Raw genomic sequence first — 25,912 nt, 5'->3', positions numbered from 1 at the left:
TCTAACAAGAGATCATCCCAGCCCGCACTTACGCCGTCCCCCCCGTATAGCTTCCTTACAATTTCGTAAACCATTTTCTTTATGTTCTGCAAGGAGTGCTTGTAGCTTCGTATGCTTCGTACCGTCCAGACACTATAGTCCAGTTTAGTCTCCAACGAATGAAACTTCTAAACCACTTATCTATGGGGTCCTGTGCTTTCGCGAGGTTCAGCATCGTGTACTTGAAAGACAACGCGAATACACACATATAGAAGACTCGCTGAGGTCGCTGAAGTGGATCGAGCGGCTCTTTGGCTGCGGCAGCGTTGAGGAGCAGATAATTAGACATCCCATCAAGGAACTTCAGTTTGAAGGTTCTTGGTGACACGAAAGATAATGACACGCATCCGTCTATCACTTAAATAAGGAAACCGGTGAGTGCTCAGCCATATCGATGTCACAGTTTTCTCGCACAGAGTAGGAGTATTTAGACGGGTGAACTTCCTACTCTCAGTTCTTTCAAATCGAAAAGGTTGTCAAGCTTTTTGCATAAACATTTGCATAAACAATGCAATTTAGCGCAAAAGCACACGGACGAAGAAAGGAGCAGACGGGACACAGTGCTGTGTCCCATCTGCTCCGTTCCTAGTCTGTCTGCTTTTGCGTTACTGTGTAAATAATTGCATGCCAACAGTCCGTCCTTTCAAATGTTTTCTTCCTCACCGCAGTGAGAGAGAATGTGCGCACCTTGTGAGCAGTATACACCCTGAACATTACATATTCAGATGTAACCTGTGCAGTGATTCGCCACGTTCACTTTTAGAGCTATTTTTCCAGAATTACAATAAAGTATTGACGATTGCATTCCAATCTGATGATAGCGTTGGCCTTTGTTATACCAGAAAAACATTTATCCTTATTGCAATCAGGGTATAGGTAAGGTTTCATCATGATATATGAGATATTATGATGCATAAGGAATTTATTCGCAGCGGAGGGCATCAGACTCGTTCGTAACTACTACAGAAACAGCGAGTGCCACCAGAGAATTTCGTAACTAGCACCCAATCACCCGTGACCAGTGATGAATCGAGAACACCCTGTTTCTGTCGGTGGGTGCAAATGACGGTCGACGCAGGAAGGCTAAACGGAGAGCGCCGATTAATTAGCAACCCGTGCCTAATGAAGCACCACTCGTAATTGTTTGGTCGTCAACGACCGCCTGCCGCAAAAAGTTGGAGCCATGGACAGCTCGAAATGAGCCCGGCTTTGTGTGTGCAGCGCGCGGTATGCCAGTGATCAGTGCTGCGTAGGAGCGCACGAGGATTACAATAACAGTTTGGCGAGGAACCAGTACTACGTTTTTATAGGTCTCGTTTTGTTGTTTCAGAGCTCTTCAACGTGAATATACCATTCGGCGAAATCAAACGGGCCAAATTGGCCTACGTCCATGAATCTTCGGCCTACAGTCCGATTCTCAATGCTGTCACGTTCTGTATAAGCATGCTATAAACAAGTAGGCTTCAGTCCATTAGCATTGACGAGCAATCAGCCAACGAGTTTCACATTTTGTTTTTTGTCGGACGAAATTGACGGCCACGATGCGTTCGGCAATGTGGCTTAAGACTGCTCCTCACGGATCTGCGACTGTCTGGCTCGACAATTAGTGCGAGAAAGCTAACTTAGGCGTGCTTTCGAAGCAAAGCGCCATTCATAAACAGTGCAAATAATTTGGGAAAGAAGGGATTAAAGCAAAAAATCGTGCAACAGATGTTTGGTGGCAGTGTTTATGAGACGCACATACACAGACACACACACACACACACACACGCTCTCGCTGTACCGTTGTGTGGAATGTCCTAGGAATTGACCGCTTATCATTTCTGTGATTTCAGGGCGCTCATATATTGAACAGGTTTTATCTTAAAGGTTAATGGAAAGTACCAATGGTGGCTCAAGTACAGAGCAAGCCTACCTCTCTAACTTGTGTCCTCACACGTGTCAGTGCGCCCGAAACGAAACGCGCGGTACGAATTTTACGGCGACGAGATGGTGGCCACTCGCACAGATCGCCAAGAGGAGCCCGTAATCGCTTTTATGAACTGTTAGCGCCGCTAATCTACGCGGTTTTCCATCATTAAGCTGCGCGCGCGTAGGGATCAAGTCGTTGTATATACCGAACACCGGAGTAACGCCTCAAAGAGGCGGAACGCAGTCACGCCCTGCGCTTAATTACGCGCAGTAACGACCCGGATTAATGGCTTTGCTCGGTAATAAATGACCACTCCCACTCCCCTGACGGCCGCACTTCCTTGAAGCGGTTCTCTTGCGTTTCCCGTTCGCTTGCTGAAGTTCTGCTGCATGATTCTGCAAATTAGTGGCTAAGCTCTCCGTTCATTTTCTTGCGGGACTTCTGGACGATGAAGGAGGAAACACGAGGCGTAAAGGTTATGGCATAGGTTCGTTGTTGCATGTTAGGTTCTTGGTATGTGTGATATTTTTCGTCACAAAATCGATTATTTCTCGCGTTTTTTTTTTTTTTTTACTCGCCTGCCCAAATTCGCAATAGAAACAATCCGTACGCTTTCCTGCTAACCTGCATAGACGGCTACCAGAACCTTTGCATATGCAGTAAATATAAGACATATTAAATTGGTACAAGACCTTTTGGTACAAAGTTACATATTCCAGACAAATAAGGCGCCATTATTTGATACAGGATAACGAGTAAGGTTGACGTGTGGAATGGTGCTTGCGACGATAAACAGAAAGAAACGCAAGACCATTGCGAAAAGAGAATGAATAATGCCGAAAAGCGCAATCACCTAAATTATTGTGAACCTGAAATCTACTCTCTCGAACCAGACGGAGGAAACCGTCTAGGAATATAAAAAAATGCACAGCACAGAAAGAGAGATCGTATCAAAACCGAATGCCGAGTTCTGTCGCCGGCCTTCAAACACTATATCATTATCGAAATGCAAAAGTCCATTCCCAAAAGAAAGCCCCCCTCCCCCCTTTCTGGGGCAAAACTGTTGTGCGTCGAGGGAGTGAATATCGCAAAATACGGCCACAAGGCAACTGCTTCTTTCAGCCGCACGACGCCGGTCCATTTGAGCCGACCAGGGACCTGCATCGTTTCAGAACGGGCCCGATATTTGCGCGAACGATTCTTTTTGTCTTGTGGTAGATCCAGTCGCTCCGCTCACCTGTTGCTGTCGTCGAAGCCACAAGGGCGTTTCCTTACAGCCCTCGGGGTGCAAACAGCAGCCTGCCAACGTTGTATGCATTCCTCAACATATGCATATAAACAGTGTCACTGCGGAAAGGGCTCCCAAGAATCGTTTCGATCGCCTTGAAGAATCGTCTTGCGGCACTAGACGTTGGCGCCGTAGTACACTCCAGAGACCAGACGTCGGCTCGCGACGCGCACGACGGGAAGCATTGTAATAAAAAAGTGCAGTCGTGAACACGAGGAAGAAAAAAAGAACAATAAGGGAACAGCCTCGATAACAAGTGCGTACAGCCGGGAACAAGGCAAGTACGTTTTCGCTTCTCGTCGATACTGCGAGCGCGGCTTGCGTAGCGGATTTCGCCCGCGATGTGTACTATCTCGTTTCCGCATCCGAGTATAAGCACACAGAAGACGACGCCAGCGAGGACGTGAAATGTAGGATGCGTGAAACACGACACTTCCGCTAAGAGCTGTCTCAATGTTTCCAATTATTTGAGATGGAAACGACGCTATAATTATGCAATGTGAATAACGATACTCAAATTATGCAAATGAATTCTTCATGCTGCAATGCAAGCACCTATGAAGGAACGTTAAGACCATGTGAAATACGGTTTCCTTATGTTGGCTCGAACTGCAGACAATCTCGGAAGAGAGTACCACAGTCTATGTGCAGTCGCTTACACCAATTGTAAGAGTAGTTTTGGGTCTTTACCTTTCTATGTCATAGGAACTCAGTGTTAGATTTCGATGTCAAAAGTCCTCTGGACCTGATGGTGTACGTACCAAATGCATTTTTATTTTTAATTGTACGCGCAGTGCTGTTCAAAATATTTGTTCGTCTGGTGATCTAGGTCTTTGAGAGAAGACTCAGATAACTGTTCTGCCGGATGACTGGAGAAAAGCCAGAAATAAAGCAGTGTATAAATCAAGTAATAAACAGTGCATTTAAGGTGGCCGTCGTATTTCACTGCTAACGAGAAGACGAAACAGCGCTGAACACCAGGACGAAGGGAGAGCACAGACACCTGCGTCTGTGCTCGCCCTTCGTCCTGTTGTTCAGTGCTGTTTCGTCGTCTAGTAATCATGAACCAACCAGCCCAAATGCGTACCCTTATACGTATTTAACTTACTTCTACAGTTTGTAAAATTCTTGACCCTCTAATACGTCAACACATAATCGCTTTCAGTACATTCTGGCATTCCCCAGAGATCTGTTATTGAGCCTCGATTTTTCTTCCTCTTTATCAGTTATACTGAAGACAACGTATACATAAGCATGAAGCTTTACGCAGACGATTGCCGTCTACGAAACAATGAAATCTATTCAAGATCAAGAAAGGTTAAATAACATTTTTGAACGGGAATTTTTTTGGTGTAATCAATGGTAAATGTCTGTTAACTTCGAGAAAACCGTGTATATGAAAATCGCTCACAAAAAAAGAAACCTTTTTTTCATTTTACTAGACTGCTACTAATAGTTTTCGTTTTGAGATTTAACTGAACACGTACATTTGTCTGTGGATTACTAAGAAACTATCTTGGAATGTACAGCGCTCAGCGATTGAAACGGGATACTCAGACAACATGGTGGCCGGCACTTTCTCGTGCCATTAACGGTGGGCGCTGGTGACACTGAGATGATGCAGTTTTGTGCCACAAGAAAGCGAGAATCTCTTTGATGCATCGTAACTGCATTCGGCACCCTCAGCGTTTACCCAGCGATCACCGGTGGCGCAAGAAGCACCGTCCGCTATGCTGTCTGAGTATCGCGCTTCAATCGCTGGGCACTGTACATATAAACACCATAGTGACGAAGGTTCTTCGCACATTATTGTTCCTAAGCCTTCGATGCCCATAACTGAGATCAATAAATTCAAACACTCGGATTGCTTTGGAGCACACATGACGTAACAAATCCTGTGTGCAAAAAAACAGTTATCCTCATTTGGAAGGTGAGAATGAGGTTTCGCTCCTGAGCAACGCTGGGCACTTGCGGTTCTGCTACTGGTGGAACGCCCTGGAGCAGTCACGGCTTGGCAGAAGCCACAAATGCGCGTTGTACTTGGAGTAGTGGACAAAAGTATGTTCAGGTAAGCAGTCCATTGGATCAGGGTGGATTCAAGCCAGTGGTCTGCACCGTCGTACCTTATGTACACTCTTTCGGGTCCACAGGATGTGTGGTCTGCTTCAGTGAAAAAACTAAAACAAAAATGGCCATATCGCGGCTAAATTCCGGCGTCCTCCGGGTCGCTGCAGAGATGGACGTCCGGTATTCTTACTTTTGTTTTTCATTTGTGAAAATACTCGTCTCTTCGACTATAATCACTAACATTACTTTGCTTTTTTACTATTACAAAGACAGGAAGCAATATACAAAACCTGGATCGTTTTGTATAGCTGCAAAAGCTGCCTAACTCACGGCAGACGCCTACACGCCTATCACAATACACCCGCGTTTCACGATATACAAGAGTCTTCTTATGTTGCCCGCGCATCGCGACAAGCGCTTGCATGCGTAACATATTCTCAAGTGCCGAGTATTGCCCCAGAGGTACAACATTTCTTGCGGGTTCAATATGCATGTCCAAAACATTACGAACGTGCATGAATGCCACGCGTAGCACCGCCAGTGTTGCCTGGGGCCAACTAAACAAAAAAATTCATTAGAAAAAACTGGTGTGTTGTTGAAACAGCCCAAATTTACCTATACCTAGTGTTCACACGTGGGGTAGTGGGACGAAAACTCTTCGCGCCCTTTGTTCTGCAAGAACAATGAGCAGGCAATGCGCTGCCTGTCTCCCTTTGAAAGTTTTAGAATACTCAGGCGTGTCATCAAATGGCTTTATGTGTATTCATTGACAGTAGTTCACGAGGAAATATAACACGTATGAATCTGTTGCTCCTGGGCAATGCTGTGCATGAAAGGTCTTAGGCGTTCGTTGAAGCTACCTACACCTCATGTAAGCATCCTTGCGTATAACATCATTATGTTATGTACGATGCAGTATGCCATAATTATATGGGACCCCTAGTCTACCAATGAGATAAAAACTAGACAGAATACAGAAAAAACGCTGTGAAATCAATCTATAACTCGTATATGGAAAAACATCCGTGAGTTTCCTCATAAACAATTTAGCCGCACGATTGAGATAAGAGTATTTATAAATAAATAAATAAATAAATAAATAAATAAATAAATAAATAAATAAATAAATAAATAAATAAATAAATAAATAAATAAATAAATAAATGATCTTGCCGAATGCAAAAAATGTGCACAAGTAGTAATGTACAAAACATAAAGAGTAATTGAGCGCATGAGCATGAACCACGTTTTTTTTCTCGTCACTTATTACGACAAGATGAGATACAGAATAGGAGTTGTAGCGTAGCGCATCAGTCACTTCCGCCATGTTCGCTGCTCTCTAGTTCGGCCCACCTATACACTCGCAAATGTCATCCCCCGATTTAACCTTTCCGGAACACTTCGCCTAAGCCGGTGTCATTTCCGGCGCATAGCTTATGCACCGAGGCCGTCTTGCCGACTGACCCGACCATAGTTTGCTCAACACTGATTGCCCTCCCACTAACCCAGAAAGTAGGCTCCGTTATCTACGATGACGTAACTATACTGAAGACAGCGTCGGCCACGGTAAATAAGGAAAGTGCTTCCAGTGCGACCCCTTTGAAGGCTTCTTCTCAGCATAAGGGTTCACAGCAGCATCATTAATTATGCGCCGTTACCTACACATGCCTCAAGAACAGGCAAGCTACTTTCATTCGAAGTGATGTACAATATACGGAGACTACTTCTATAACTAGCGATGAAGTTAGAAGGGCCTTGAAAGACATGACCAGGGGAAAAGCTGCTGAAGAAGATGGAGTAACAGTCAATTAAATCAAGGATAGAGGAGATATCATGCTTGAAAAGCTTGCGGCCCTTTATCCGCAATGCCTCACGACTTCAAGTGTACCAGAAAGCTGGAAGAATGCGAACATTATACTCATCTGTAAGAAGGGAGACGTTAAAGAATTGAAAAATTATAGACCCATTAGCTTGCTTTCAGTATTGCATAAAATATTCACCAGGATAATTTCCAATAGAATCAGGGCAACACTTGACTACAACCAACCAAGACAACAGGCTGGCTTCAGGAAGGGATATTCTACGATGGATCATATCCATGTCATCAATCAGGTAATCGAGAAATCTGCGGAGTACAATCAACCTCTCTATATGGCTTTCCTAGATTATTAAAAAGGCATTTGATTCAGTAGAGATACCAGCAGTCATACAGGCATTACATAATCAAGGAGTACAGGAGGCATACGAGAATATCTTGACTAATATCTACAAGGATTGCACAGCAACCTTGGTTTTCCACAAGAAAAGTAGAAATATACCTATCAAGAAAGGGGTCAGGCAAGGAGAAACAATCTCTTTAATGCTATTCACTGCATGCTTAGAAGAAGTGTTTAAGCTCTTAGACTGGGAAGGCTTAGGAGGGAAGATCAACGGCGAATATCTGAGCAACCTTCGGTTTGCATATGACATTGTGCTATTCAGCAACAACGGGGACGAATTACAGCGATTGATTGAGGACCTCAACCGAGAAAGTGTAAGAGTGGGGTTGAAGATTATTATGCAGAAGGCAAACATAATATTCAATAGCATGGAAAGGGAACAAGAACTCAGGATCACCAGTCAGCCTCTTAAGTCTGTAAAGGACTACGTTTATCTAGGTCAGGTACTCACAAGGGACCCTGATCATAAGAAAGAAATTTATAGAAGAATAAAATTGGGTTGGAGTGCATACGGCAGGCATTGCCAAATCCTGACTGGGAGCCTACCGCTGTCGTTGAAAAGAAAAGTGGTCAATCACTACATTCTACCGGTGCTAACATATGGGGCAGAAACATGGAGGTTAACAAAGAAGCTCGAGAACAAGTTAAGGACCACACAAAGAGCGATGGAACGAAAAATGTTATGTCTAACGTTAAGAGACAGGAAGGGAGTGGTGTGGATCAGAGAACAAACGGGGATAGCCGATATTCTAGTTGACATTAAGTGGAACAAATGGAACTGGGCAGGCCATGTAATGCGTAGGATGGATAACCAGCGTACCATTAGAGTTACAGAATGAATACCAAGAGAAGGGAAGCGCAGTAGAGGATGGCAGAAAACTAGGTGGGGTGATGAAGTTAGGAAATTTGCAGGTGCAAGTTGGAATCAACTAGCGCATGACATGGGTAATTGCAGATCACAGGCAGAGGCATTCGTCCTGCAGTAGACGTAAATACAGGCTGATGATGATGATGATGATTACGGACACATGCAAACGTCCGTCCTTCGTAATTCACAATTTTTATTTTTTTTTGCGGAAGGCCAGACGGGGTAGTGAAAGGGAGTATACTGGACTTCCCCGGCTTTATCAGGCATTACGCGTCTGCACGCATTATCGAAGACTGGTGTAATTTACTATCGATTTTGTTGTCGCTTCTAATACTTCAGTGGAAGACAGCCAGAGTATTAACGACAACAGATTAGGTTACCAGTGGGTAAGCTACGCAACACGTAAGCAGAGTAGGCACAGGGCGTCTTTCAGCTATCATGCATCTACTTTCGTGCATGTGGTTATGAGTCTTGTTCAGAAGTCACCTATAACTTCTTAGTCGCTGACACTAAGATAGCAAATAAAAGCAATGCGCAAACTTTTTACTTGTTGTTCTAACTGTCAACACGACAAATAGGGAGCTGCAGAGAATTGAAAGAGACGTGAAGTTAAAGTGCTTGCAGGAAGGTACTCCTACCGCGTTTACTATTTCCGGTAAGCAGAGAAAGACCGAGAAATATACAGGGTGTCTCAGCTATCACGCAGCACGATGAAAAAAAAAAGACGAACGGCGTTACGCGAATGAAACCTAGTGCGTATTGTTTGCAGTACAGTAGAGTAGCCGCCAATAATTTTTTCGTTACGGAGATTTATTTAGGTAATTGTATTCATTATCTGACTCGAGAAGTACTGTCCTAATTATGAAAGGGTGAATGAGAAAATTGCAGAGCACCATGAAAAACTCCCGATACGGCTTTCTAAAGCTCAATACGTGCTACATAAAAGTGTTCATCCGAGTGTGAAAGAAGTCCCCGAATACAGGCAAAGTGCCTCGAGCGGCTAGTCGCGCGGCCATTCTGCGTGTATTCGCGGGCTTCTTTCACATTCGGAAAAACAAATTTATGTAGCACGTATTGAGCTTCAGAAAGCTGTACCGGGAGTTTTTCCTGTGGCTCTACAATTGTGTCATTGCCCCTTTGATAACTATTACAGTACTTCTCGAGTAAGATAACGAATTACAATTACCTAATTAAATCGCAGTAACGAAAAAATTACTGGGGGCTACTCCCCTGTACTATCAACAATACGCACGATAGGTTTGCTTCGCGTAACACCGTTCCTCGTTTTCAAAATCGTCACGCATGATTGCTGGGCCACCCTGTATATATATATATATATATATATATATATATATATATATATATATATATACTACTGTGCAGCAGTGCACAGAAGATAGCAGCGCCATCGAACGGTCAAACCGGCTGTACAAGCGTTGGGTACCATATACATGTGCATTACTCAACTCTTGCGATATCTGATGTACGCGAAGAGAAGATTCAACGCGCAGGTATTGCCATCGCTCATTGCGTTTTGTACACCGGTTCCTGGAGGGCGCTACGATGTCGTTCAATGAAGGTAGGCTGCTTACAAGACGCGCATGCAGGCAGGTTCAGCATGCTGCAAGGTAGTGTGCCCGTATGTATGCTTAATCGGAGATCATATACAGAATAGCTTAACGCCTCTTTCATGGGCCGTCAGATGTACCACCTCCGCACGCACTCTAAGCTGTCCGTGTTCTGTGAGGACAGCGTAGGACTAATAAATATCCTTTTTTTATTTTTTTTCTACTCTTAATGACTTGCTTATCTTAAACGGCGAATATACTGTGGCATAGGCATTACCACCTATGTCATTTTACATATAAATACCTTATTTGTTGCGATAGTCACGTTTGTACTATGGTATAGTGTCGCGAGCCTTTGCCAGTTACGCAGCAAACTCAAATTAAATAACCGCGTTTACCATTCTAAACGACACACTGGGTTAGAAGGTACGCCATAGTGGAGGGCTCCGGATAAGTTTGTGACCACCTGTAGTTCCTTAACACGCACCTAAATGTCTATTTACATAGGGAGAAGTCATAAGGGAAAGGCTGAATGTAAGTTCTCCAAATGTAGTCCATAACAGCTATTGCTGCAGAGGCCTGGGTACACTTTGGTTCGAAGTCGCAACCACAAAAGAACCGCGCTCTGATGGCGCAAAGTTTTGCCTAGCGATCAGCCCTGCCATGCGATAAGCCCAGCCCAGCCATCGGCATGATGCAAAAAACCTCGTGCTACATCTTTAATTGCGACAAAACCATATATACATATCCTCATCTAATGACCTTCTTTTTTTAATGACGAAAGGGGGACTTCACACACCACTTTAAGCCGACTGAACAACAGAGCGTTCACAAAGAAAAACAAATTTCGGCACTGTGGAACTCGACCGCCAAGTGCACTGAAAATCACCACAGCAGCGCTGCCGTAAAGATGACTGGACTCGGCGGTCGTCTTTGAATGCGAGGTGAGCACTGTTCTGAGCGCACCCGCATCACATTTATTCAGTTCCCTTCAGCAAGCCGGGTGCACTCAAGTTAGCCTCCCTGCCTTTCGTTTGCTCTCTATATATATAAGAACCAGCGTGCTCTGCATGGGCGCAAGTTCGACGCTCCTTCGTGTCCACAGGCGACAGCGACAACGAAAATTCTAAAAAAGCACATAAATATTACGTTCAATCTGAAGCATGATTAACCGGAAGCAATACCGGAAGGCCACTTTCACGAGTGAGCATATCGGCGGCGAACGCAAAGTCGTCGTCATCGCGGGCCGTACTTGTAAACCAGACTGGCCGTCGGCGCGGCCAAAACACGTCCCGCGATTTCGTTCTGCTTGGTTTCCGCGTTACGGCCACGTCTTCTGGCGGACAATTTCGCGGTTCCTGATGGGCACAATTTCACCCTGCCTGCGTGGTCTCGTGTTCCGCGATTGCAACGAAGCCCCGTAAGCGCGGTTCCTTGAGTGGTGCTTAAAAGCTGCGTTCAGAGAATCACTGCACACAGTATTTTTTTTTTCATGTTTGAATCTGTTGAGCAGTGCCACCGGTTTTAGTGGGAGTATTTGGTGAGATGAAATTGACTTCTGTGCGCAGCAGACCACTGCTATACACATGATCGCATTTATAGCGGACTGGCATACCCTTTTATTATCATTATTATTACTACTATTGCTACTATTATTGCAACAGCAGTTATATGGACACCCCAAGCGGATTTCTGCCATCCGCACCGTCGTCGCCGTTGCTGTGAGGTTCCGTATAAAGTCCAAGGGGGATAAAATCGTCGCCGGGCACCGTATGCTGTATGTGCTAGTGAAAACGCACGAGAGACGCGTGCTTTCACGGAGAGAGAACGCACGGCGGTGAGCAAACGTGACCGTCGCACGAAAGGCCGTGGGGAGATGGGAGGGAGGGCGACGTTGTGCTGCTGCATCAACTGCGTATCTTGCGACCGGGCGCAAAGGGAACTGGCAACTCAATCTCGAACGCAGAAGGAGGAAAGCCGGAAGGCAGCGCGAGAGGGAGGGGATGCGGCTTCTACTCTGCCAGCAACTGCGTACTTTTACTTTCCGCGCCTGCGGGCGGTCGCGCGCACCGTATCTTGAAAGCGATCTGCACACGGCTCCCACCTTTGCATGCGCTGTGCTTTCGCCGCTCAATTTCCGTTGAAGCGATAGACCGCACGAACCTTGGCTCGCTGTTGCCGGCACGCTTGCTCACGCCAGCATTTTGACAGCGGTCGTCTCCGGTCATCGAATGTGATCTATTCATGTTTGCTTGCGCGCGCTGACACCATGCTTGTTAATTCAGTTAGTAAGCGAACTTGTTCAAGGTTATACCGCCGATAAAACTGATATCCTTACTGCGTATAGCTCTCTATTAATTCGCTGTCGCAATTGATTCTTCGCCTTTCGGGCGAAACGGCGACTTTTATTATTATTATTATTATTGATCAATTGATTTATTCATTTAGATTTGGTGCTGCTTGTAAAGCGCCCATGAATAAATTCTACGCCACCCGTTAGTTATTATCCCTTAATTTAGACACCAGCGCCATACAGGTGCAATTTGCTTAAATGGTAAAAATACTTTAAAAAAGAAGGAGGTAAGTTAAGGATACAGCTTGTTAAATACCTCGTTAGCGGGGAAGGCGTAGCGGCAGCGCTCAAACGCTATTCCTGCGTCTGAGCTTTCATTAGATCTAGAAAGGAGGTGTGTTTGTGTTGATTCCCGCCAGTTAGTAGCTGTAGAATATGGGTGCCGCTGCGTGCGTGCGGGCTCGCACAGGTTGCGTCATCCGTACTTTGGCGGGGTGAGACAAATGCTAAGCTGCTGACAGGCCAACGCGACTATACTCCCTTTAATACATGAGTGGGAGCTACGCAAGAAGTACGGTCGTCAAAATTTATCCCTCCGCGCGTTCCATCTATTCGTCGCTGCGCGCCAGCGGCGTTTGCTCGCGCGAGCATGCGCGTGAGGCTGCTGCGACTGGCTGAAAAAAAAAACAACAACAACGCAAAGCAAATCGATCTAAAACAACGTGTTAGCAGCCGTATGAGTACATGGTTTGTTTGTGTCTAAGGGCCTATAATTTTTTTTTCCATTCCGAACTGACCTTATATAAGGAAACATTTTCACAAAAATCTGTAAAAGGACACTGAGTAATTTCTAACTGCGAATGCTGCCGCTGCAATAAGTATATCTAGCCTCCACAGCGTTGCGCCTGATGTATGAAACGGAGTATAGATTCCTTGGTCTATAGTTACACACACACGCGTACACGCATGCATGTAGACGTGCGGATACAAAGGACAGTCGCCGGCGTCACTTTCCTAATGCACTCTACATCTAATTACGGAGAAGCTGCATGCAAACGGTTGCGAATAGCGACGCACACGTCGACATAAAGAGAGAGAGAAGAGTGAAGACAAGGAATACTGAACTTCGCAATGACAACAGAACAGCATAGAAGTCCTGGTCCATGCGACTTAACCTGCAGAATAAGCCACAAAAGACGTTCGCTCTTGCCCGTCCCTGATGTATGCTAATTCATACCTCGGGACAAGCGTCGAGAAGCAGGAATTTCAGCCCTCAGGCCTTGAGCGAGTCCTGCAGCAAATGTCTGAGGAGTAGAGGCTGTCGAGCTAATTACGAGCGCTTGGCAAGCTGCAGATAACTGATGTGGCAATTACCGCGTATATAGGCTTTGTTCCTGAGGATTGCACTTCGTGTCGGCACGATGCTAGAAACTATGTCATGTTAGCGCTTTTCTGCGCCTTGTGCAGTCTGTCTCATTTAATTACTTATTGCCGCTAATGTATTTCTTTCTCGCTTTTTTTCTTTTGTTTACCCGCCACTGCCGCCGCACTTCATTCAACGGAGGCGGTCATAAGCTTATCATATTTCCGACATATTACGTCCGCTGGAGGTGGAGCTATTCGTTGACTTGGGTAATTGCGGCAGTTACTCATTGTGTTATGTAATCGCGAATGATTAGGTAATAACAACGGTACGTGTCCGGATAAACGAGAGATTATGGGCTGATTTTGTGTTAAACCCTCTTTCCGCAGCAGTGTGGATAATATCGATGTATTTCTGTATTTTGCAGTGTTACAAAATATATGTAAACTTAATAATGTCAACACCCCTTGACAACGTTTTTTTAGACGCAAAATTTGATGACCAGACTAGAAAATTGTCTTGAAGCACTCAATTGTGTTGAACGTTGTCATGTTACAAGAAATTTCTTTAATCAATATTCTGCTGTAGCCTCATGAAAGATAGCCTTTCTGCGGTTGACGTGCGTTGCACTGCGGACACAAGCCAAATAATCCCTTATAAATGCTAAATAAATCTCGTCATTTATTATTACCAACATCAAGGACATCAAATCATTTTAATGACATAGATCGATAGCTCTCTTGCGAAAGTGTGATAAGCATAGCTGTCACATCCAAAGCGCTGGTGATAAGACCAACAGTCTGAACAGAGTATTTAAAACCACACACTCAAGTAATCTTTTGTGCACACAATAGACCTAACCATTTCGAAGTGTGGAAAATTATTCTCGAAGGAATGAATGTCATACTTCTTCTCTGAAAAGCTGCAGTAGGCTTCTCTGCACAGTATGCAGCCGCTCTAGCCCGAGGACGTCGATCACTAACGAAGGGATTAAGTTGAAAGCCTCTTTCTTCGAGTGTGTTTGAGGCTGTCTTGCAGACTGTACGCAAACTTTCAATGCTCGGCCGCACTACAGCAATAAAATCTTCCCTCCCAGTTGGCCCACGTTACTGCGTCACTCGGAACCCCGCTTAAGGTTATTCAAAAGTGCCTTTCACTGTACGTTTAAGCGCTATGCTCTACCAAAACGCCGAAGGCGTTCAGGCAAGCAACGCAAACCGCCATCACCCATTCACAGTAAATACGCTGCACACATGTCGCAGAACGTTGTAGCCAAAGAGAAAAGCGTCGACACGACCAGCTTTCAGTGTTTGAACCGTGATACGCAGCTCCACAGCTACAGCACCTACACGAGCGGCGGTTAGAATTCCTGGAAGGCTTCATATTCATTTCACTGTTGCTTTCTGAAAGTGACGTAATTGCACGTGCCACCTTACGATAACTACGCAACGACGTCGGACTGAATTGCGCAATAATTTGCCGTGGAACCTGTTCAGAACTTTATTCAGAAGCCGCATGAGAAAGCTTTGATACGTTTACCATGCCGAAGTGTTTCACTCAATGACAACATCAAGGCTACATGCCATGTCATCACTCTCGGAAACGTGACTGATGCTGGTCACCGTGCTTTTTTCACTTAACAGTAATTCCAAATCGCCCGGCGCTTCTGTAAAACTCAAAAACAGAAGTAGTTTTGTACACGTGACCTTCTTTCGAGCGGACACATCTGAGTAATGGTAGTTTACCGGGGATACCGTTAAAGGGTATCGTGCCGCAGTGTACAAAATGTACTGCCAGGAATATGGTTGTTTTCACACTCACGTGCACAGCAATACAAATTCAATTCAATTCAAATCAGTTCAATTCAATTTGTATTTCAGGAAATACAAGCCAGGCATTACGGGGAACATTTAAGCATGTATACCAAAGCTTGTGCCACAGAATAAATGTACCAGCATCACATGCTACACTATATTTTCCAAATTCAAGGCAATCGTTTGCACGAAGGTTAAAAAGTAAATGACATTGCCGGTGTATATTAGAGCACCTTACGAAAGCAAAACTTTTATATAGAAATTAATGACGTGTTATCAACGAAAACAATTAAAAAAATGAAAGCAAACAAGTGTGTATTCGATGTAAAGGTATTGCAGTGCATGAAATTACCCTTACCTTACATGAATATTGGCCCTTACAGGGACACAATTTTCTAATTTTCTAACGCATTTTCTTTTGGCGGTAATTCCAAGCAGGTCATCGTCAACTTGAATAAAAGGACTCGAAACATAATATTCGCGTCTCTTGTTACTATAATTAATAAAACAACGTGGTTTAACGAAGCTCTCTGTTGCACGTAATGCTACATTTTTGCGAACAGGTATGTTAAAATCATTAGAGAAGTAATACCGCGTAAGCTCACCAAACTTAAGAAGTTCTTGTATTCGTAGTACACCAAGAAGAACACATGTTTTTTATATATGTTAAATGATTGCAGTAAAGTGTCGTAAGTTATTGTTTTTACCACTCGTTTAATTGTATTGTTTAAAGCTTATATCTTTTAGTGTGAGAAAGTGCAATATAATGTTATTACATACATTACTTCAGCTTCAACTAACGCTTTGTATATGATTATTTCGAACTTCAGTGGGTTTTGCCTAGCAAGTTATGCATCATTGCCGCAGCAGCCCTTATCCTTGTAGAAATATAGGTAACCTGTTGAGTCCATGTAATGTGTTGGTCAAAAAGAACACCCGGGTACGTAACAACGGGTTCGTACCTTAAAACCAGGCATTTATGCGGTGAACATGTCGAACCTTCTAGATATAGATGCAGCTGCAGATATATATTCTGATGTGGGTTTCGGAAACATAATAGCTTTGTCTGTTCTTTTTTTAGATAAACAAATATTTAATTTTCTGAAAAATAGTCTAGTACATTGCTAATATCCTGTTCAAAGGTTTGGTTGTCTACATTATATTCAGATACCCCGAGGGAAAGTGTTGTATTGTCTTCATATTGAAACAGCTTCGAAGCAGTTTTTATTAGACCCAAATCAGGCACATATGCATTGAAAAGCAACGATCCGAGCGTAGTTCCCTGTGGTACTGCATACTTTATTGGTTTAAAGTCGCCATACACGTCACGTAGTCTTACCAACTGCACACTATCTTCAAAACACTTAGTAAAGAATTTCTAAAACTCATTTCGAAAGCCCGAACAGTAACTTTTCCAACAACACATTGTGGTCTATTGTATGGAATGCTTTGATCAGGTCTAAGAATGGTGCCAGATTACGCGATTATTTTCTAATGCATTGTTGATAAAATCAGCAAATTCTGTTTTTCTTCATGAATCCAAATTGTGCTGTTTCACGTAAAGAAAATTTGTCGCACAATGATTGCATGGTTGACGCATTGTGTTTTTCCACTATATAGGCAAAGTAATATAACATTGCGACTGGCCTGGATTTTTCACACTCTGACGTTTTGCCATTCTCATATAATGGTCTTACTACGGATACCTTTAGTTCATCCTATATGTCACCCGTTTCGAATGTTCCATTTAGTATCTTTAGAATTACTTCATTTAGCTAATTAATGTTGTAGAAGCAATCCCTAAAGCAACTTTTATCAAATCAAGGTGGTTTGGCTTTTCATCTGTCACATTACAGCATATATGTCACATTCAGAAGCAGGCGGAATACATGCAGAATACGCGCAACCACGTTTCGGCCGATAAGCGGTGTCTTATCAGATTTTGTTTGTCTCAGTTCGTCTGCTACACTTGTGAAGGTCGTATTGAATTTATCGTACAAGCCGTGAAAATGTTTCCGGGCAAAATATTTGTTCACTGCGTCTTCAACAGACGCCGCCCATGATCTGCTCATCATATGGTTCGACCTTTCCGAAGTGTTTCTGCTATCATTTTTTTCTCGAAGCAACACTGACGCATGAGGTGGGTTTATCTTGTTTGGCCAATCTTTGAGGTTACAAGGTTTCTTGATTATCTGTATTCATATCTGTAGGTATTCATCTCTGTACAAAGCAGCAACACTCTGCTTCAGCGACATGATTCATTTTCCTTGAGTGCGGTCACAGCTTATTTTTGTCCTTCGGACAATGGGTCAAATACTGCACTTCCTGGTATCTAACATTTCTTCATACCGTCTGCCCACATCTTCTGAGACAAACATTCATTCAGTCTGCTATTAAAAACAATCGGTTGTCTTAAATTTATGCCAAACACGAAGTCAATTCAAACTGCGAGGCAAAATGTGACGCTCAAGGCGTAACCTGGTGGTCGTTCGTCTCTCGCATCGATAGTTACGCTAAATCCCAAATCGCCCCCGTGACGCCAAATCAAAAACACACGAGTGCAAGAGGCTCGACCTGCGAGCCCACAGCTATAGTTCCATTGCGTGAGTAATGAGGCTAGTCTGCTGTCAATTTACCATTTTTTTTTCGTTTTCTTTTTCCTATGGATGTTGTGTAATGTCTCCTCTGGCACAAACGTATGTGCTTCATTATCTCTGCTTACACGCTTTCGAAAATTCTGGTTGAACACAGTGCCAGTAGCTGGCGTCGATACCACAAGTCTAGTTTTTATTTACGCCGTCCGGCGTACCAGTACATATGTACACGTCGTATAAGCCAGTAAGCTAAAGATACACAAAAATAACACAGGGCTGAGCGCATTAACTACTTAGTGAAAATGTTTTGTTGACAACCCAGCAATTCCGGCTTTTAAATTCAATGACAGTCCCTTTGCCATCGTCCGTTATTAACGCGACTGATTCCATTTCTCTTTACTCGTCTGAATCAAAAAATGGTCCCCGTTGAACAGAAACAAGTCGCATTCACGGACCTGTCATCTTCTCGCTGTGTATACGACGCCATCCATCTTGGAGGCACGGCTGTAGTGGGAGGAGGCTCGCAATGACTCCCCCCCCCCCCCCTCCTTCAATTTTGTTCTTTCAATAAACGCTTTGAGAACAGCAACATCAGAATCGATATTCCACTGTGTTTTATTTCTTGAACTTCCGGTTTGCAGCCACCACTGTAGATGCAGGTAAAATGGAGTGCCTAAATTATTGGCGCCATGTCGAAACCCGCACAATTGTTTAAGCAACTTTAAACTAAAGCACCTAAATGCGGCAGAAAGCGAATGCAGCCCGTCCCATCAAGAACGCGGCCGTTTCGGCGCGCCACATAAAGTTCTACAAACGCGTAGTGGTTCATGCATACATTATTTTACCCTGTCTGCAAGGCCGACTAAGATCCATAAACATGAGCCTTCCCTACACTTCCAAAAAGCCAACAGGCCGCTTCTCTTTCGCATATACTTCCCCGCCCTCTCTTTTGTTTCGCTCAGCTACTTGCAACTACATGGATGTCGACAATGTCCCGATCAATTGAAAAAAAAAATCATAGTAAGGGGAGGGGGGAAGCGTGATGCCCTGTTGCGCCTGCCAAAGTGTAACGCAATATGTAAAAGCGTGCAAGCACTACCGTAAATCCCACGAATTTTATGCTTGGCTCGCCGCGTTGAAACGCGCTTTTGCATAAGTAGGCCGCGCGGAAAGACTCGCCATCCATACGTTTACGCCGCAAACACACCGAGTTTCAAAGCTGTTGTTTCATTCTTTAATGTTGTTGTTGTTTTATACATAGACATATATTCTCCGAACACTAACCTAGTTCCACTACCAGTGTTGTGCAATAATTTCTGGCGGCAATTTCGTTTTCATTCCTCCGCGCTCTCTTGCGCGGCTTGTCTACAAACTCGGTGCCCATTCGGGGCGATTAGAGCGTCTCGTAAATCAGGCAGCCGGATAATCCTGCTTGTAAAATAATTCCGTGTTGTAATTCGTCTTCTCATATTTTTTTTAATATTCGCAGCCTTTTAACGGCGTTGTGGAATACCCAGAAAACATCATACATTTGGTCTTTACGCCGTATTAGTTTTTCTACGGTAAAATGAATTTTTGCCTTCGTAACGCCTGTCTTGCAGTTTCAGTAGTTTAAAAAAATGTTCCAGCACGCAATCTAAAGTCTGCTACGCACGCCTCCATCCCACGTGGTACGCATATGCTTTCGCCTAGAACTGTTATCTCTCTCTCCCTATGATCTTTGTGTTCCCCTTTCCCATTCCCTCGGTGTAGGGTAGCCAACCGGACGTTATTCTGGTTAACCTCCCTGCATTTCTTTTTCCTCCTCCTCCCTCGTAATCAAGCTATCAATCTACAGGCGCCGTCTTGCAAGTGCGCTTCCGCTGCACTGCCCTTCCGTTATTCCCTGCACTCTGCGCAAGGCATTACAGTTCCTACGGCTTTTATGAACAAAATGACTTTCGTTCTTAAGCACGCCGCGTAGAGGTTTGTAGGTTTGTGACTTTTTATGGTTCTTAAGTTTATTTGTTTCCGGACCCGCTCCTCTGATGGGCGTGTTCATTATTATTGTGCTGTATCAATATCTTGCACCTACAGCGGTGGTGGTCAGTGTATTGCCCCCTCAACCCCCCCCCCCAAAAAAAAAAAAAAAAAAACATTCTGTGTTGATATGCGGCCTTCCCATTCCACCTCCCCCCGGAACAAATTTCTGGCTAAGCCACGATTTGGGATTGCCTGTCTAATAGGAAAACAAAAAAAAATCCGAGTGCACCTAAGCACTTTTTATGAGTTGTGAATGCGGAAGCATTAATGCCCAATTGAACGCTACTGAGCGGTCCTTCGAGTGATAAACTCCTCGCGGGCTAGCGGTCGCGTTGAGACGCTTGGCCAATGCCTTTCAGATAGCACAAGACCGGTGCACTTTGATCCGTGACGCCATACTATCTTGCTCGACTGCCACATAATGGAGACGTTCCCGAGTAAGCCGCTGTGATTTTGACGTCACCGCTGTCGTCACACCGGGCTTGGCAATGTAAATTTCGGTCTACGTAGCATGACGTCATGAAGCAAAGTTCACAGGCCTGCTATCTAGGAGACTCTGGTTTAGCCCACTGGGTAAGGCGCTCGGCTCCTGAGCGGGGGGTCGCAGTTTCGACACTCACTACCGCCATCATTTTTCATTTCGAATTTATTGTTTATGAAACATTAGTTTCTTTAGAGCGATTAGCGGGGCGTATTTAGAACGCAGGCGAGCGCTTGCACGGACAAGGAACGCGAAGATAAAGCCCAAACCGCATGAGAGCGATTTTGTGCTCGTCGGCGACGAGCGACGGCTTCGAGCGACGAAACGGGCCGTCGCGCGAACAGATCGCTCGGTCTTTTCGCTCAATCGCTCGACTCTAGAAATCTAGAATTCGTCGCTCGTCGCCAGGAAGTGCTATGAGCGACTAGCCAATAGCGCGAAGCCGGAACTGGATATACATCAGTCAAGCACTACCGATTGTCGCACGGAAAGAGCAAACGACTAGATTTTGATACGTGCAAGGATGATAACGTAGTGCAAGACCTTTAGAAATATTTATGCTTTAGAAATATTTATGAAATAGTTTACACTAAAACACGTCAACTTAAATTAAGAAAGCAAGCGTCACACCAGTTTCGGCGAGTATTTGCTGCCCTCATACCCTCAACACCGGGGAGACGTCGCTCAATGTGGTCGCTCACATGCGGTACGACTTTTAGGCGACGAGCGGCCGCTACAGCTATCTCCATCGCGTCGCTTGTCGCTCTCGCGCGCAAGATCGCGTGCATGCGGTTTATATTTAACTCGGCTTTCTGAAAGTGATGGTGATGTGGCGTCGTGGCGACGTGCCTCTCCCCTCGCGCAACACCTGGCGCGCTATCGACCTGCAGGTGTTCCTTTTCGCCCGCTCTGCTCCATCGAGGCACGCTCGTGAAGTGCCGTCGAAGCCATTGAGAATTTAGGCGCCTTTTCGCTGCTCCAGACGACAGACGTCGGCTTTCTGGCTCAAATGGTCATTTGATGCTTTCGCATCAATCAAAAATAAAAAATAAAGATCGAAATGGGTACTATTGTGCCCATTTGAACGTGGACAAATTATTTTCAGCAACTGAATTTACGCGCAAGATCAGACGGACGGCCCAAGTGCAAGCTTCATGTGCTAGTGTGATATGTGCGGACTTTCTGAATCGTTATTTGTCAGTCTAAATTATTGTGCTGGTAGCAAATAAATATAATTCGGTTGAATAGCGCACTAACACAATCAATCAATCAAGTTTATTTTCACTCTGTAAAAGATACAGAAAGAAGGAGTGTGACAAAAAGCTGTTTCTCAGGACAGCTTGACTAGGTCACAGCCCCATAGAAAAATTTCGGAGCGGTATCAGCACTACCGTAAAATAAACGAAAGAAAAATTATATACTTATATTTAAAACACAATATACATTACCGGCGTACGTTGTTGTGTTGCTGAGTGAGTGTTCTTCAAGAGGCGTTGCGCTGCTGAGCACGAAGTCGCGGGATCGAATCCCGGCCGCGGCAGCCGCATATCGATGGAGACGAAATGCAAAAACGCCCGTGTGCTTCCGTTGTAGTGCACGTTAAAGAACCCCAGGTGTTTAAATTATTCCGGTGCCCTCCGCTACGGCGTGCCTCATAATCAGATCTGGTTTTGGCTCGTAAAAGCCCAGAAAGAAGAAGTTCTTAAAGAGCAGAGAGAAGAATTCTCAAGTACAATGGCATTATCGCCACAGAAACATTGTCTCGCTAGCATACCAGGCGTTTACTGGACCTAACAGAAAGTTAAGTTGTACATTTGCAGTACCTATCAGCCTTGGGTAAAAGCGAATAATTTCACTCGAATTTTACCTGATTCAGAGCTATCTTGTACGTGTAATTAATGGGAATGAGCTTCTTGCGAATTCATGACATAAAATCGCCTCTAATCTTTTTTTCTTTTCTCATTTCTTATTCGCATGGTTTGCCAGGTAGTACTATGTGCAACAAAAAGTAAACATCAGCACAGACGCCAGCTTCATCGGGATACTTAAACTGTGAATTGTGAAAGCCGTTATCGATACGCCATCACTAGGTTTTTCTTTTTTTATTTGTTTCAGGTTAGATTAAATGGAAAATAGCTTTGGTCACCTATGGTAACGGCTTCTCTTTTTCACGTTATAGTATTAGTTTTACTAAAAATCATCACCCGCCTGGTCAGTCGTTATTATCCCTCTGTGCACTTTCAAGGACCGCCCCGATTCGCCCGCTGTGTTTGTGCTGGCCACACGCTGCAGCGTTAGAATGCTCCAGATTGTAAACTTCTGATAAGCCTTTTTTTCTACCCCTTGTGCTACGTTCTCCTGCAATACGGATTTTCACTCGTTCAAAAGAATTTTCAAAATAAATTCTATATTCTTGTGCTTTTCGGTTCTTACCTTCAAAATTGATTCCATTATGTGTCTGTAGGTTTGTAAGCATAAATAAATAACCACTGGCAATCATGCAACTATGAGAAAAGACTCATGGACAATGCGTTTCAAAAGTCGCTGTCACCGTATCTGCTTAAAACTGGCCTCCATGCTTACCTGTAATTCCATTCCCCGTTATGGCGCATGGTGACCCAAGCGAATACGATGAAGAAAAAATTGCGCGTGACAATTCATCACGCAGCACAGTGCATGGCACGAATAAGTGACCCCTATGGAGAAGACCAGACTGTGACACAATAGTCGGCAGCCTTTTCCCGTTTTAAAGCCATTAAACCAATCAATACCGACACTTTCGGTCTATGTTAATTGTCCCCCGTGTGTTATTTTTTTTTGGGGGGGGGGGTGTTTGGGGGGGGCCAATGCGGGCAGGCTAGTGCTGCTTGCCTTCGTGCGCGCGCGCCACTGTTGATGCGTTGCTAAGTCCTGAAGAAATAAAAAGCAAAAAGAAACTTTTACTTATGCACCCGCGAATGCATTTCAAGCAGCCCGGAAACAGTGCAAGTCACCTATGAGATTATCGGGGCCGCAAACTTTGATTTCACAGCTTCGAGCGCTGCATTCACTAGTGTCGCAGCAAGCTGGCGCTGTGCAGCGAAGCGCGCACGCCGGAATGCCGGCCTCCGTGAAAAGTGGTGTCAACAACCGCTCTCGCCATTCGCGCTGCAACGCTCAGTGTAATAACGAAGCCCAACTAAAAGACGGGTGTCTTGCCGTTGCCTTGTTCGCCGAAGACGTTGTGTCTCATCGAAACGAGCCGTCGGCGAAACGCGAGGGGGGCGGGCCCCTGGTATCTCGACAAGATTGATTAACGAGGCTTTGGCGAAAACTAAACAGCGACCATTGGGTGGGGCAATTTTGGGGCAAACGATTTCTTATATATACTTTCTTATCCTCGCTTCTTGCTTCGGCTGTAGGCCAAATACTATCGTTCTTCCTGCTTTTCAAAGCAAGACGAGGGTCAAAGCTCCTAAACACGATGAAATAAATATTTCTTTCTTTCTTTCCCTCTTGTACTTCGTATTCACTGACGTCAAAGCAGCAGAGTCAAGCCGCAGTTCAAGCCACTGTTTGCTTTTCTTATTTTGTTAAATCATGGTCCTTCTTCTTTTGTGAATGGGGTGGGTGTAGGTGAGTTAAGGGACTGGCAGCACTGATATTTTGTGTTTCGAGTTCTATCAATCAAGAATTAAATTTGAATTCACAATTTAAAAAACGCACTTATAGTAAGGAAACCCTGTCAAACGGGAGGCCGGCGGCTTTCGAACACGTTGCGTTGGAGAGGCGCCCCTCAAGAGGCAGGCGGCAAATTTCTACTGAAGAAAGAGGAACTATTCGCGACGTGGTCCTTTGGCTCCTCGCAGCCTAAAACCCCGAGAGAGGGCAAAGGCGACGACGCACGCTTGCACGCAACGCACAGTTCGTCGCATTAGCGGCCGCCGTTGTTGGTTCGTTCGTCGCCCCTTTTGTTAATCCCGTCACGCGGATGGCCTCACGAAAGCCGCCTGTTTCTTTATAATCTTTTGCCACCACTTTTCTTTCGTTACTTTGCCAATTTATTCTTTGCCGAAACGCAGTAAAGAATGCAAACATTGCACTCTCAATATATACTTCACCATCGTAGCTGCGTCGCTGCCTCCATCTTCCGAAGGCCTCGACGGCTTTGTCAGTATATTGCGACCATTCTTTATTCTTTTCATCTGAGTGTGAAGTGAACAGACAGTCTTTTTTTTTCTTAGTAACAGGTTTCTGCGTTATTTAGACTTTCAGCTCCTTCAAAGTCCCCATATCCCGAGGCCTCTTTTTATTTGGACAAATAGCGCGTTCCTTTTAGTGCTAATTTATTCTCTCTCTTTTTTTCACTTTTTTCCCCTACGCCACTTTTTAGTGCCTTCAATCGCTCCGGCGTCGCTTTGGCAAGCGTTTCGTGTATCAAGACGCATACAGTTTGCTCTGTGGGGTTTCCCACTCGCCCGCTTTCCATCTCGGCGACGCTTGGCGTCGTGACAAAGCTGGTGTTGCAAAGTTTTTTTTTTTTCTTGTCGTTTTTGTTTCTATACTTCTACAGCATTCTTTGCCTTCACGGAACGTCGCTCGCGAGTAGGAGAAACGCTATACGAAGTCGGTGACGGATGCCGCTTCATTTCCATAAACTGCCACGTGTGAAAGCTTTTTACGAAAGCGCGGGAAACTTTTCCAGTGCTCCGCTCGCTCCCTCAACACCTTTGACTGACGCCCGAAAGCAAGCACGCGCTCACGCCGAAACACTTATACGCCCTCACCTATGCGCAAGAACATACACTTAGAAAACGGTGTACTCCCACTTAAACGTTGCACAAACTAACTCATCGCTGGAAAACGCTCACTTAAGTAGTTTTCTCTTAAGCACCTTTGTCATCTTTGTCCAATTTTACGAAACTCGTAGTTACCCGCTAGTATCGTCACAGAGCTCTGTAGAGTTCATGCAAGCACAATTCATGCGTGCGTTGATGTTTATCTGCATTAAGTGTTTCTTTCTTTTCGTTTTTCAATAAACTTCTAAAAGGAGACGTGGTGCCTATCGGAAGCGCTAGCAATACTCCACTGCAGGCACGGTTGAAGTTAAAAAAAATTAAGAAAAGGAGAGCTGGAATAAAAAGGAAAGAAATCCACGTTGCTTCTTCATAGTCTTAATTTCACCGCGATTATATCGTTGATAAGGTCATGTGATTGTTCAGGTGGCAAGGCTGACAGCGATGACTTTTATTCTCTCCATTTCGCTTCGTAATGGGAAAATATGATGAAAAAAATCGACCGCCTAATTTCGTGAAGCTCGTGTTACACGTTGGAATATAACCACTACGGAAGTGTGGATGATTCGCACTTATGAAAACAAAGATAACATGCTCAAGTACAAGCAA

The 25,912-nt window shown here is 44.6% G+C and overlaps 1 protein-coding gene across 4 annotated transcripts in view; it reads right to left on the bottom strand.

The window, feature by feature from the left end:
* Positions 1-25,912, bottom strand: part of LOC119445417 (uncharacterized) — a 199,906-nt gene that overhangs the window by 68,866 nt on the left and 105,128 nt on the right. The window contains exon 1 of one of the 4 annotated variants that reach the window (XM_037709706.2): positions 3,189-3,401. The exons of the other annotated variants lie outside the window; for them this stretch is intronic. Within the exon in view, the coding sequence (XP_037565634.1) occupies positions 3,189-3,269 (81 nt within the window). The 5' untranslated portion in view covers positions 3,270-3,401. Of the gene's footprint in view, positions 1-3,188; positions 3,402-25,912 lie in introns of those variants that run through there. 4 annotated transcript variants of the gene reach the window in all.

This window comes from Dermacentor silvarum, chromosome 3, assembly GCF_013339745.2.
Source record: "Dermacentor silvarum isolate Dsil-2018 chromosome 3, BIME_Dsil_1.4, whole genome shotgun sequence".
In the NCBI taxonomy this organism is placed as follows: domain Eukaryota; kingdom Metazoa; phylum Arthropoda; class Arachnida; order Ixodida; family Ixodidae; genus Dermacentor; species Dermacentor silvarum.
This window is presented reverse-complemented; position numbering and strand designations above follow the sequence as displayed.